This window comes from Microtus oregoni, unplaced genomic scaffold, assembly GCF_018167655.1.
Source record: "Microtus oregoni isolate MIOR12 unplaced genomic scaffold, Mior012 000009F_ref0000495, whole genome shotgun sequence".
Taxonomy (NCBI): domain Eukaryota; kingdom Metazoa; phylum Chordata; class Mammalia; order Rodentia; family Cricetidae; genus Microtus; species Microtus oregoni.
The window spans coordinates 26641654-26654719 of NW_024543068.1; the positions used below are offsets into that span (position 1 = coordinate 26641654).

At 46.3% G+C, this 13066-nt stretch overlaps 1 protein-coding gene across 14 annotated transcripts in view; it reads left to right on the forward strand.

The window, feature by feature from the left end:
• Nin (ninein) overlaps positions 1–13066 on the forward strand; it is a 97543-nt gene that overhangs the window by 25306 nt on the left and 59171 nt on the right. For 10 of the 14 annotated variants that reach the window (XM_041658097.1, XM_041658099.1, XM_041658098.1 and 7 more), the window contains 2 exons: positions 6333–6422; positions 8375–8541. In XM_041658097.1, coding sequence (XP_041514031.1) covers positions 6333–6422; positions 8375–8541 — 257 coding nt within the window. The remainder of the gene's footprint in view (positions 1–6332; positions 6423–8374; positions 8542–13066) is intronic. The other 4 variants (XM_041658095.1, XM_041658096.1, XM_041658106.1 and 1 more) reach the window with 1 other exon arrangement.

The window sequence follows — 13066 nt, forward strand, 5'->3', positions numbered from 1 at the left end:
TGTCTGTATTAGACAGGTGTTCTAGAGAAATGGGACCACAGGGATGTGCATATGCGTGTGCAGATAGAAATACTGCTTATAAAACAGAGTCTCCTAGGTGGTCTTATACTGTGGTGCCTGGACAATCCAACAGTGGCTGTCTATGTACTAGAGAGGCAAGAATCAGGGAGCCCAGGCATCCCGAGTTAGCATGAAAACCCAGAAGTGCCCACCCCTGGAGAGACAGTGTTATTAGGTTCCCGTGAAAGACCGAACACGCTAGAGACATCTATGGAGGAGAGCAAACACAGCCATAGAGCCACTTGCTCACAAAGAAGGGAAGACAGGGGTCACACACATTTTCAGCTCATTCATTTGACTTCTTTTCATCCTGGCCACTCTTGGAAGGGATGTCACAGCCCACACGGAGGGCGAGGGCCATTCCCCATCCCATGTTCCCATTTCTTCCATGTCAATCCTCTCTAGCAACGTTTTTGCAGACACACACGTGTGTTTAGTCAGTTACACACGTTCCCTAATCCACTCAAGTTAACAACCCCATCAACCCTTGTAGTACCCGACCAGGCGACAGTCTCAAACAGCCTTCTTGATTTGATGTGAAGAACCTGGAACCAAAAAAATGCTGGCTCAGCCTGTTCAATGGTGTGACCTCATACATCACACCTTTATGGTCTTAGATCAGCTGGTATCTAAAAGTGGTTAGACCTTGTTCAGCTTTAAGGGCCACTTATGTTGTCTCCTAATGCCTGAATGGCGTTATTTCAATCTGTGGAGAAAGCCACACACGCTAGCTTTCTCATTCTTTAAGATTTTACTTAACATAAGTTGACATGGAAGAGTTCTTCTGAAGGGCAGATGCTCAGTGTTTCACGCTTCTGTCTCCTAATAAAAGGCAGTTGCACATAAATAATACAAAGCCAAGCTCTCGGGATTTGAAGAGCTATGGAATTAACTCGTTATTTTTAACTTCATAGTCTTGGGCTCTGCCCTTTATAACTTCTCTTGCGCAGTTTTTAGCATCTTCATAACTCTGGCTTTTGTAATTCGAAGACTGTAGTAGTTTTTTCCTGTAAAAAGAACAGTGACAATGGAGACAATGAAACTTAGACAAGGGCAGGAGAGAAAACTGTCTATGCTCGAGTGTCCTCTGTAGCTTCCAGGCTGATTGGCAGTGACAGTGGAGGGACTCCCTCATAGCTGTGTGTGCTGTTTAATCTTTAAGTCATGCTTCTGGAATAAGAGGGGGCAACAACCTATTAACTAGTTATTCAGTTTGTAATGGCTTTGGGTTATGGGAGGGGGGGCGGTTGTAGTGGAAATACTAGCCTGGCACTATGTTGCATGGCACCAACACACTCCTGGCTTCAGTCTCTAGAGATCTTGGCTTTTTGTTTGTTTCTTTTTTTTTTTTTAATGCATCTTCCACTAGGTTTCTGATGTGAAGTAAATATTAGCATAATGCAAGAAGCCCCCTGAAATGCCTCTCCTTTGTTGGCGGGAGGGGGAGAGCTCAGCCTGGAAGAGCCCGCTCACCAGGAAAACAGGATGAGGCACTGTTCTGGCAGGTGGTAGTTTCTGTTACAGAACTTTTATGTTCCGGGTGCCATTCCATTTAATTGCAGTTGTTTTCCCTAGTTGTCAAAAAGCCATAAATGCAGCCAACGCGCCCTTTTATTTGCTTAGCAACTACACAGCAAGTGGGTTTCTTGGGCATCGGGCGAGATCCTGATGTACAGTGATCAGAGATGTGTTTGCGCCTGCGTGCAGGTGTGCTGGGCCAAGCTCTGGAGTCTAGCCGCAGAGTTGGTAAGCCATCATACATATAGCTCAGAGGTTTGTCTCTGTCTGCTCTTTGCCTAAGATAAGAACATAGGCTCTCTTCTTCTGATTGTAAGGATCAGAAGTTTTCTCATCAAAGTCACCATAGAAGTGGGTGATAGACTGTTTGTATCTGGGCATGGTGGTGCATGCCCGTCATCTTAACGTGACAGCTGAGGAACCTGAGGTGGGAGGAACACAAGTGCAAGGCCAACCTGGGCTCTACAGCGAGCCCCCTCCCACCTTAAACACAAAAGAGGGTCTCTGCATGGTGTGAAGCTGGACACACGCGTGCCTACTGGCAGGTAAGATGCTAGAGCCTTCGCTGTGAGCTGTAGGATGCTCTTCGTTAATCAATGCTTTCTCTCAGATTTCATGATACACAAATAATCATGGATGCGCATAAAGTGTGTATAAACGGATGCTCACTTTGGATAGTGTGTGTGTGGTCGAGTAAGAAAATGTTGGCAGTGTGTCAGTAGGCAAATTGTGGCTTATGTGTATAATCAGGGTCTAAGCAGTTATTAAAATGCCATAGAAGGTTGCTTATTGTTCAGATGATTTTACTAAGGATAAAAGGCAATCTTTTAAAAAAAAATCCATGCAGTGTCCTACAAATACATATGTTACTTGAGGTTAGTAAATAGGGTGCTGAGAATCTTGATAATGAAATAACGTACTTGGTACCAGTGTGTTTCATTTCAATTGCAGTGTGTGGAAGGAGGCTTCTGCACAGGGGACCTGAAGGACACGGGAGTCTTGGAAAGTTGGCTCATCCGCTCCTAGCAGCCTGTCCACAAAGCGAGAAATAGCTAACAGGGAAGAGAAAGTTAGGATCAGGTCAAGATCAGGGCTCCGGTTTCTGAGCTGAACTGTCTTATTGGACATCTGCCTCAAATCTGACGTGTTGGAAGAAAGTGGGGCTGAGGAGGTCTGCTGTGATTTGAAGGTTGGGATGTTCTTCCTGACTCTGCTCAGCCAGGTGCCCACCGCTGGGTACCTCTTCCTACGCTAATGGCTTCGGGCTGCCAGCAGTTCCACAGCAGCCTTGGCGGGAAGGGCTAGAATTCGGGGAGGAGCTCCCGTGACAGGAGCCGGCGGACAGGACCGTGACCTTGCTCCACAGACACCCGGACACTCGTATTTTCTGTCTTTTAGGAAATGAAGCCTTCATGAAGTTAACGACTCCTAACCCCCAAGATCCTGGTGGTAGTATCTCACCCCAGGTTTATTTGGTTCTAATGCCCATGTTCTTCCCATAAAACACAGATGCCCCAGAAAGTGTTACAGTCTAAGCAGACAGGGAATCCTAACACACAAAGGTGCTTGTAGAGAAACGTGACTGGCCATGGTTAAATTGGAAGCTGCAGTCAGTATGAGTTATGTGAGAGCATAGGAGGAAAGACATCGTGAAAGTTGTGCCAAGAAGTGCCTTGAATAAAAAGCTTTCCGCTGAGCCTTAAGCATCAGGGAAGATCCGGCCAGGGAAACTTGGCAACAGCTGTGGAGCCTCCTCACGTAGGTCATGCTGTCAGTCCTCCCAGCAAACCCTGGGAAGCAGTGTAATTGCTATTGGTGCAGATCTTTTCATGGTCACAGATCCTTGGCTGAGCTAGACTGTAGAACTGGCCCACTTGGCCCAGGGCATTACCACACTGCACTTCACTCCTCCGCTGCTTTTGGCCAGCTTCAAAGCCTTCCAGATCCGGCAGAACCAATCAGAGCCTCACGTGCTTTTGTCCCTCCTCCTGCAAGGAGCATCTCCCAGCTGGCTAAGGACTAGGATGGAGGCTGCTCCTAGAATTCGGTCCCTGCATCTAGGGAAAGCCTGAGCAAGACCAGTGCATTGAGACTCCAGAGACGGCGAGTGTTCCAGCAGCACACGGAGGTGGTGATCCAGTTTTAGGAGGGAGAGAAAGTGAGCCAGACACAGGATTGTTCCTCATGCTTCTGGGAGGTGCGGAGGAGTCAAGGCTATGAGTCTTGTTCTCTTCCTGACACGGGCGCATCCACTCGGGGTACCATTGTCGGAGGCGCTGTACCTCAATTTTAGTTTTTCCGATAAGTGCTGGGCCTTCTGGTCACACGCCATCCGTGCCTCTGCCACCTCTCTGTAGCGTCTCCTCTTAGGATGAGCTGTAGAATAAAGATGAGGCATGTGTGCTTTGTCGGCCTCCTAGGTGGAGAAGAAATGAGTGGGTGTTATTTTTCTCTACCCTCTGAATTCCCCACTCAGCCTCTTTTTTTCTTGCCTGCTTTGTAGAACCTGTGAGTTTCTCCACCTTACTTAAGGATCTTTAGAGATGTGAATCTCTTTGTTTACCTACTTCTAACCGGGTGCTTGGTTTATGGAACAAACAGACATCCAAACTAGGCCAGGTGGGACTGCCTCAAAGCCAGGACCCTTCTCTAAGCTTTTCTAGGATGGAAGAGACCCCTCAAGAGGGATCAGGCTTTTCTAATCCCGAATATTATTTTATTGTCTTATTTTATGATTTATTTATTTCATATGTAGTGTGTGCATGCTCATAGGTGTGTGTACACGCACGTGGAAGCCAGAGGTTGTCGTTGAGTGTCTTCCTTTATCACTCCTCACCTTCTTATTCTTTTCCCCCTTTGGTTTGGTTTTTCGAGACAAGGTTTCTCTGTGAGGCCCTGGCTGTCCTGGGACTTGCCCTGTAGACCAGACTGGCCTCCAACTCCTAAAGATAACGCATGTTAAGATATTTAGCAATGCAGTAAGAAGGAATGTGTGTGGCACACCATAAGTGATCACTGTTTGTATCAGCAATGATGATAACATTTGTTGTGATTATTTTATCACTTAGAGGGTCCCTTTTTCTCATGGATTAAAGGGGTATATCACCAATGCCCGGCCGCACCTGATTTTTTTTAGACAGGGTTTCTTGCACTCTTACTTACCTGGTGCAGCTCCTTCAGAGGGGTGTAGCTCTGAGAAACTGGACTGACAGGCCAGCGAAGCTGTAGGACCCTCTGCTGCCACCCTACCCAGAGTGGGGGGTTGTAGGCCCAGCTTTGATGTGGGCTCTGGTGGTCCAAGCTCAGGTCCTTCTGCTTGTGCAGCGGGTTCTTTGCCAGCTGAGCCTCCAGAGAAGAACTGTCCTTCACACCTTCCCCTGGAGGTCTGGCCTATGCTGAAGGAAGCCCTGAGGTAAAAACAGTTTCTTTTCTCCATAAACCAAAGAACCCCCGCATTATCTGGCATCAAGAAAATCATTCCCAAATGAAACCCCAAGAAACTGTCACTTCTGGGTACACTCCCAAAATAAATCAGCTTTGCCCCAGGGCGGCATCTCTCATGAGAAGTGCTATGCTGGCAGACCCTGCGCTTTTCAGCTTGAGCGTCTGAGGATACCTTGAAGTCCCATAATGGCCTCCTGTTTGGATTGCTGCTGTTACCTTGGGACGCCCAGTTGACTTCGCTGGAGGGATTCGTAGTTCTCAAAGGCTCCCCGCAGCCAAGGCTGTTGACCTTGCAGGGTCTCTCCTTCCCTCATGTAAGCCAAATGATGCTGATGTTCTCAGAAGAGGGGTGTGTGAGTGCGTGATGCCGAGGGGTAACCATTGCTAACTGCTGTAGTGGCCTGGTTTGTATTAGCCATGTGGGGTTTGAGAAACTCTGACAAGTAATCTGTAATAATCCACCTTTTTATGTGCATGCTAACATCTTCATTCTAGTAAAGTTTGCTTAGGGACTGGAAACACACACACATGAGCTGATTAGATATGTGTGTAGGTGTATATACACATATAGATTCTCTCTATATACATATATAGAAGTAATCTTAAAATTTTCTTGCAATTGGCTGTTACAATAAAATATAATTTAAGGGGTTTTAAAGTTCCTGAAATTAAAAAAGAATAAGTAAATAAGTAAACCCCCAAATTGACATCATTTCCCAGCAGTTCACAATTGGCCCACATTTTTTTTGTTTTGTTTTGTTTTGTTTAGAAGGAGAGGTGTTTAGGCCCCATCAATGTTCCCTACCATCACAGATGGGAGAGTTAATAGCCAGGGGGCCACCTTACCCACAGGTAAGCTTAGGAACCCCATCCCTGGTGGAGTCTGCAGAGGCTGTCACTTCCCATACTTTTCATTTTAGAAGCAGTGCACCTCACAATAAGAACTCTGGCCGGGCGGTAGTGGCGCACGCCTTTAATCCCAGCACTCAGGAGGCAGAGGCAGGCCGATCTCTGTGAGTTCGAGACCAGCCTGGTCTACAAGAGCTAGTTCCAGGACAGGCTCCAAAGCCACAGAGAAACCCTGTCTCGAAAAACCAAAAACCAAAAAAAAAAAAAAAAAAACCTCCACTGCCTCTTCTATCCCCAGCTACAACCTAATTCTCATTCTTGGAACGCCCTGGGTTATACATTTCCCTATTAATCCTTTCTAAGCCCTCATAGTCACTAATGGTGTATCCTGTGTCTGCCACAAAAATTTAAGACCACCTAATAAATTAAGGATGCCTCTGCATTGCTTCCTGTCTGACCAGCACCTGTGGGTGTCCGCTGCCAACCGGGAGCTCCGGTGTCTGTGCCACTCCTGAACACACACAGGCTGACACACTCACTTCTGACGACAGGTACCTTCAAGTGTGCATGCCGTTTTCAATACAAATTGTGTATACTTAAACACTTCCTGGAAGAGAATCGCTCCATCCAATGGAATGTCTTGGCTGGGACTTATAAAGAGCTGTATATTAATATTGCTGGAAATTGCATAGCTATCATAAATACTTCACTCTTAGCTTTCCTGAACATTTCAGAATGCTCCTGGTTGCATCTGTGAGCACCAAGGAAGGACACAGGGGGAAGGTGGACAGGTAAACAGGGATCTGCCTTCCCAGGGATGCTGAAGTCAGAGTCCACCACCCCAACCATGCTTCCATTGTGAGTTAAAGAAGGGTTTTTATTCTTTCAGCTCATATCTGATTACACACGCTTGCCCTGATGATATATGTACACATGTCATTTAAAGCACTTGTGTCTGAGTTCTGGAGTGTGCCCAGACTGTCATGTTCAAACAGGACCTAGAGTGTGTCCTCCCGAAAGTCAGTGTGTCTGTAGAGACAGACAGTAAGGCAATAGATCATTGCCAGTCTTTTGTATTTTAATAGAATATTTTATTTATTTCCCCTAAAACTACGCAAAGCACTTGCAAATCTTGAGGATGGCATTTGAGCGGAGTGAAGTATTTATCTTTATTGCTTTAAAGCTTCAGAGTAGAGTGTGAGGGGCTGGCTGGTGGAGGTGGTCGCGGATGACTTGGCGCCTGTGGCGGCAGTAGAGGTGGTGGTTGTAGACGGGGTGCTTGGTGGGAGGGCTGGCGTGGCGAAAGTGAAAAGTGGTAGTTGTTGAACTTGAGAAGTGGTACTCCAGAACACCAGGGTTCTTCAGAGACCGAGATAACTCCCTTGGGTGTGGCTCTTTTTATTTACAGGTCATTGACATTGAAAACAAAAGAAGCAGGATACCATTTTCCTTTCTTTTCTTTGTGTTTTTTTTTTTTTTTTTTTTTTTTTTTTTTTTTTTTTTTTTAGACAGGATTTCTCCTTGTAATAGTCCCTGCTGTCCAGGAATTCACTCTGTAGACCAGGCTGACCTTGAATTCAGAGACTTCCGCCTGCCTCTGCCTGAGGGCTGGGATTAAAGGCTTGCACCACCGCTGCCCAGCAATAGCATTTTTTCTTAATGTGGCCTTCCACTTACTATTTTATTCCACAGCTTTCAATTTTATAATATTATAATGAAATCTTGATGCCAGGTTTCACAGCAGTGAGGAGCTGTCAATAATTGATTAGATTTCTCAGTGTCAGTTTGGTTTTTGTGCTGCTCTGCTTATCTGGTAGATCAGAAAGTAGAACATTTGATAAAGGGATCCCTAAAGTGGGAGGGAGGATGTTTTGTATTAATTGGTGTGGACACTAATTTCTCAAACTGTGCAAGGTCCAGGACTTACTAGAAGCTGTCTTTTGATTAGATATTTTTTTCTCTTTTTCTACTTCTTTTGCCTTCCCATGCTTAAAGCCACCAGCTTAAGAAACAGAAAATCAAATGTCATCAACTCCTGTATCCCCTTTTTGATAGGGAGTTCCCTGTAGCCCCAGCTGGTTCCGAACTCACTGTGTAACTGAGGACACCGAGGTTCGGGACTTCCTGCCTCTACTTTCTGAGGGCAGGATTACTGGAAGACCACCATACCCAGTTCACAGGGTGCTGGGGATCGAACCCAGGACCCTGTGATTGCTAGATAAGCACTCTACCAATACATGCCCAGCCCTCCTGACCTTAGTATGAGCTTCTCAACCCATTTCTTTCTGCTATCATCGCTTCTGTAACTCACAGATGCATGGATGCAGGTACTGCGGACCATCAGAAGTAGAAACCTCACTGCATCCAACCTGAGGACTCACACACGCCTCTGGCCACCGCGGCTGGCCCACAGGGCTGGATTATTTCTGGGCTGTATCCCACAAGCGTCAGCTTGTAGCTACTTCTCATGTAACGTGGCCTTAACTCTTGTCTCCTTGTCCAGACTGCTTAGAGGCTCAGCCCAAATATGTTAGAGGTGGCAAGCGTTATGGACGAAGATCTCTACCCGAGTTTCAAGAGTCTGTGGAAGAGTTTGCAGAGGTGACAGTGCTCGAGCCACTAGATGAAGAAGCAAAGCCGTCACACCTCCCGGCTGATGCCTGCAGTGAGGTGAGGAGTTTGTCATAGTCACGGGTCTCGGGCAGAGTCATCCATCGTGGGTACGAGCACTTGGGCATGAGACGAAGTTAGGCGTTGATTGTGCAATCGGCTCTGCTCAAATATGGCTCCTTGCTTGTTTTCCCTCCTGTGCCTCTCAGGCATAGATGCTAATCTTCCAATTTGAGTGTTTTCACTCATGTCTTAGGTTTTGAAAAGTTGCTGTGTCTGTCCCTTGTTATGTGTATATACCTCGATTTCAGTTATTTTTATATTGTCTGCTATTCTCCTAGCTTTCCTTAGAATTGTATCTTTCCCCCTTCTGCTCCCAACCCCACTGCCTATTATGGTGACTTATAAAACTGACCAATGCTGGGGAGGTAGCTCACTGGGTAAGGGCACTTGCTGCATAAACTTGACGAGCTGAGTTCAAATCCCCAGAACCCATTAAGAAGCTAGGTGGGATCACACATATGCCGCTGGGCTTGGGAGTACAGTGGAGGCAAGAAGATCCATGGTGGGGTGGTAGAAGGATAGGAAGGAAGTTATAGATGAAAACGGTAGGATTGCTGGGGGCTTGCTAGTGGTCAGCGTAGTTCCGAGTGGAGAGAGTGACCCTGCCTCGAGGGAATAAGATGGAAAATGCTAAGACAGGACACCCAATGTCCTCTTCCGGACTCACGACAGGCGTGGACGCAAGTATCCATGCACACACATGGGCACGTATACCACCCATCCAAGCATACACCTCACGTACATACATGTACACAAATTCAAGCATACACCTCACGTACATACATGTACACAAATTAAAAAAAAAAACTAAAGTTTTCACTGTCTTCACCCTCAAACCATGAAGCAGCTTCCATGATAGAAGAATGGAAATCATACATTCCAATTTTTCAGTATTTCTTAAGATTCATTTATGTGTATGAATATAAGTACACGCTGTACATGCCTGTAGCCTGGGGTGGGGGTGGGGTCAGAGATGGCATCAAATACTCCAGAACTGGGTTTACAGATGGGTATAAGCTGCCACGTGGGTGCCGGGGCTTGAACCTGGGTCCTCAGTAAGAACAGCTAGTCCTCTTAACTGTAGAACCATCCCTCTAGCCCCATGTTTTGATGTTTGTAAAAGTGCCTGCATCTTAGCTTTTGAGATGTGGTAGAGTAGTTCAAGTACTTGGGTTCTTGCTTTGAAGCATGGGCTAGGGCTCTTTCCCAGGGATTGACATCTGACAGAGCTTTTCCTCTTCCCTGGGCCTGTCACACCCGAGTGCAACCTGGCTCACACACTGATTCTCCTGTTACATCCCCGTGCAGCTCTGGTCACACGCAGGTACCCCTATCAGACCTGTGTGCTGCTCCGTTCACACGCTACTAGTAACCCTGGTTCCCCCATCACACCCGGGTGCAGCTCGGCTCACATGCTGGCTCCCCTGTAAGACCCAGGTGCAGCTCGGCTCACACACTGGCTCCTCGTCACACGCAGGTGCAGCTCGGCTCACACATTGGCTCCCCTGTCACACGCAGGTGCAGCTCGGCTCACACGCTGGCTCCCCTGTCACACGCAGGTGCAGCTCAGATCACACGCTGGCTCCCCTGTCACACGCAGGTGCAGCTCGGCTCACACACTGGCTCCCCTGTCACATGCAGGTGCAGCTCAGATCACACACTGGCTCCCCTGTCACTCGCAGGTGCAGCTCAGATCACACACTGGCTCCCCTGTCACTCGCAGGTGCAGCTCGGTTCACACGCTGGCTCTCCTGTGTTCTTGGTACCCTTCTTTCCATCCTGCACACCGCTAGTAAGGGAGACGCAGTAACATTTTCTTTAGTCTTTCTTTATGGCGCCTTTGCCATCATCCCATTTATAGAGCATGATCAAGAATGCCTTGCTGAGCAAGTACTAAATATTTCTTGCAAATCTCAACTCAGATTGGAGCTGTAAATATTCCATACACGAATATGAGCTGGAAAAGAGACAAGGTAGCTCCACTTTCCGGAAGTTTCTGCAGACTGACTGGGTGTGTGCATGTGTCTGTGTATTCATGTATATTCATGGACTTTTGGAATCTACGTTACTAAGATCAATAGACTTGCTCCTAAGGATGTCCTTAGCAACCAAACATCCATCCTCAACATCCTAAGAAACCTACAAACCTAAAGGAAGCTAGAACAAGCCTAGGTATGGGGAAAGAAATGAAGCTGACAACAAATATTAAAAAGTACAAGGGCACACATAATCTGTTAAACACCTTTGCCTCTCAGAGGGAAAAAAAAAGGATGCTTATCTGCACCCTAGGAATGAAGGTTTAGTGGCAGAAACATAAGGAACAAAAACAGCTAGAAGAGAGAAAGAGCTTACAAAAGTGGGGTAAGAACAGTGTGGGTGGCATGTGCCCAATAAGAATGCAGAGAAGGAACGCGTGGCCTAGGACCTGCCGGTGCCCCAGGCAGGTCAGCCCAGGACAGACCTGCTGGCCATCTCAAACACTCAGTTCAGCAGTCCCTTCCTTTCTTGGTCCCTTTGAAACATTCAGACAGGGACTTTTGCCTAGGAAAACACACATGCTCACATGCACAGGCGTTTTGCATACAGTTTTAAGAGGGCAAGAATCTGTACATGCCGTGCAGTTGAATATTCATAACACTGTGTTTTCCTTGCTGTTGGAGAGGGTGTCCTCTTACTATGTAAAAAAATCTGTCTTATTGTGAGTCTGGGTGATATGAAATTTAATTGAGATATACATCTTGAAAAAGAGTCGACACACTAAGAGGTAAGCATAATTATCTGGAAACCCTTTTTAAGTCTAGTACCTTATCTCTTGGACTAGTGTCAAGATATTAATACTTGGTGCTAAGAAACCCAATGATTGTTTATTTTTTCACACAGTAGTTTCTGCTTACTCCCCAGGGATACCCAGACGGCCTCAGCAGAGTCAGTGTTCCTGGTGGTCTATTTCTTGCATCTTTGTTAGCTCAGTTACCGACTTATTGGGTAACTTCTTACTCTGCTGGGTTGCTATTTTAAAAGGTGAGCCTTAGGTTTCAGATGTGAGTAAGCAAGAGTTGAAGCCGGAGGCAGAAGAAACCTTGCTGTTTGTGAGGTGTGACATGGAGAGATCCCCTCACCCCAGTGTGCTACAGCTTCCTGCAAATCCTCCAGAAACCTCAGTGGGGACCTTCTGATGCTACAGTCAGAGTCTGTCCTGTTCACCACTCTCTAAAAGAGCTGCAGCAGAGGCTGGAAAGGGTCCTTTCTCTGCATCTCTGCTTCCAGCAAAGACTTCCCACTGTCATAGTCTGCTGCATCCCACACCAAAGCATCTACAAGGGTGCCGGGTACCACTCTCTTGCCTTGCCTGTTGAGGTTGTCACAATTGCTTCTTGTCTAAAAAAAAATAGGTTCAATTGACCCTGCCTTTTTTTTGTTTTGTTTTGTTTTGTTTTTAATGTAGATTGAACCCAAGCTTTGGTCATACTAAGCAAGTGATCTCCCACTCAGTCCCCAACCCTATCATTTTCAAATCAATTTATCCCTTCAAGTTTTGAATTTTCCTGTTGGGGTTCAAAGGACAAATCCCACTTTGTGTGGCTGTGACCTGTATGTAGCAGACTTCCTTTTGGGCCATTAAACAGCTTCTGAATCATGATATAGAGACTTATTAGTTACGAATGCTTGGCCTTATATTAAGCCGTTTCTTGCTAGCTCTTATAACTTATTTTAACCCGTTTCTCTTCATCACTTTTTACCTTTCTTTCATTCTGTATATTTTCCTCTGTGTCTGTCTGGCTAGCTACTGCCTGGAAGCTGGTACCAGGCATCTCCTTCTCATTCTTTCTCAAGCCTAGATTCCTCCTCCTGCTTATTCTCTCTCCCCGCCAGCCCTGCCTATCCCTCTACTGCCTAGCTTTTTATTTTATTTCTATTTTTTAAGTTTTAACTAGGGTTCCTATTGCTGTGAAGAGGCACCATGACCGTGGTAACTCTTATAAAGGAAAACATTTAATTGGGGCTGGCTCACAGTCCAGAGGATTAGTCCATTGTCATCATGGTGGGACACAGCAGCATATAGGCAGACATGGTGCTGGAGAGATAGCTGAGAGGTTTTTTTGTTGTTGTTGTTGGTTTTTTTTGTTGTTATTTGTTCAGCTTTTTATTAGCCCAGTCAAGTGCCTTAGGCAGGCAAGGTGAAACAGCAACACATCTTTACATAATAAACAAATGTAGCATAAACAAATGTAACACACATTTATATAGTTAAAGTAATGTTCCACACCAGCGACCCTGGCTGAGGCCTCACTCTTACTAGCTGCCTTCTACAATGTAAACAAATGTAACAACACATCTATACATAGTTAATGTTCCTCCTCACCAGCGACCCTGGCTGAGGCCCCACTCTTACTGGCTGCCTTCTACAATGTAAACAAATGTAACAACACATCTATACATAGTTAATGTTCCTCCTCACCAGCGACTCTGGCTGAGGCCTCACTCTTACTGGCTGCTTCTCTGAGGCAGACAGTCCTGTGGC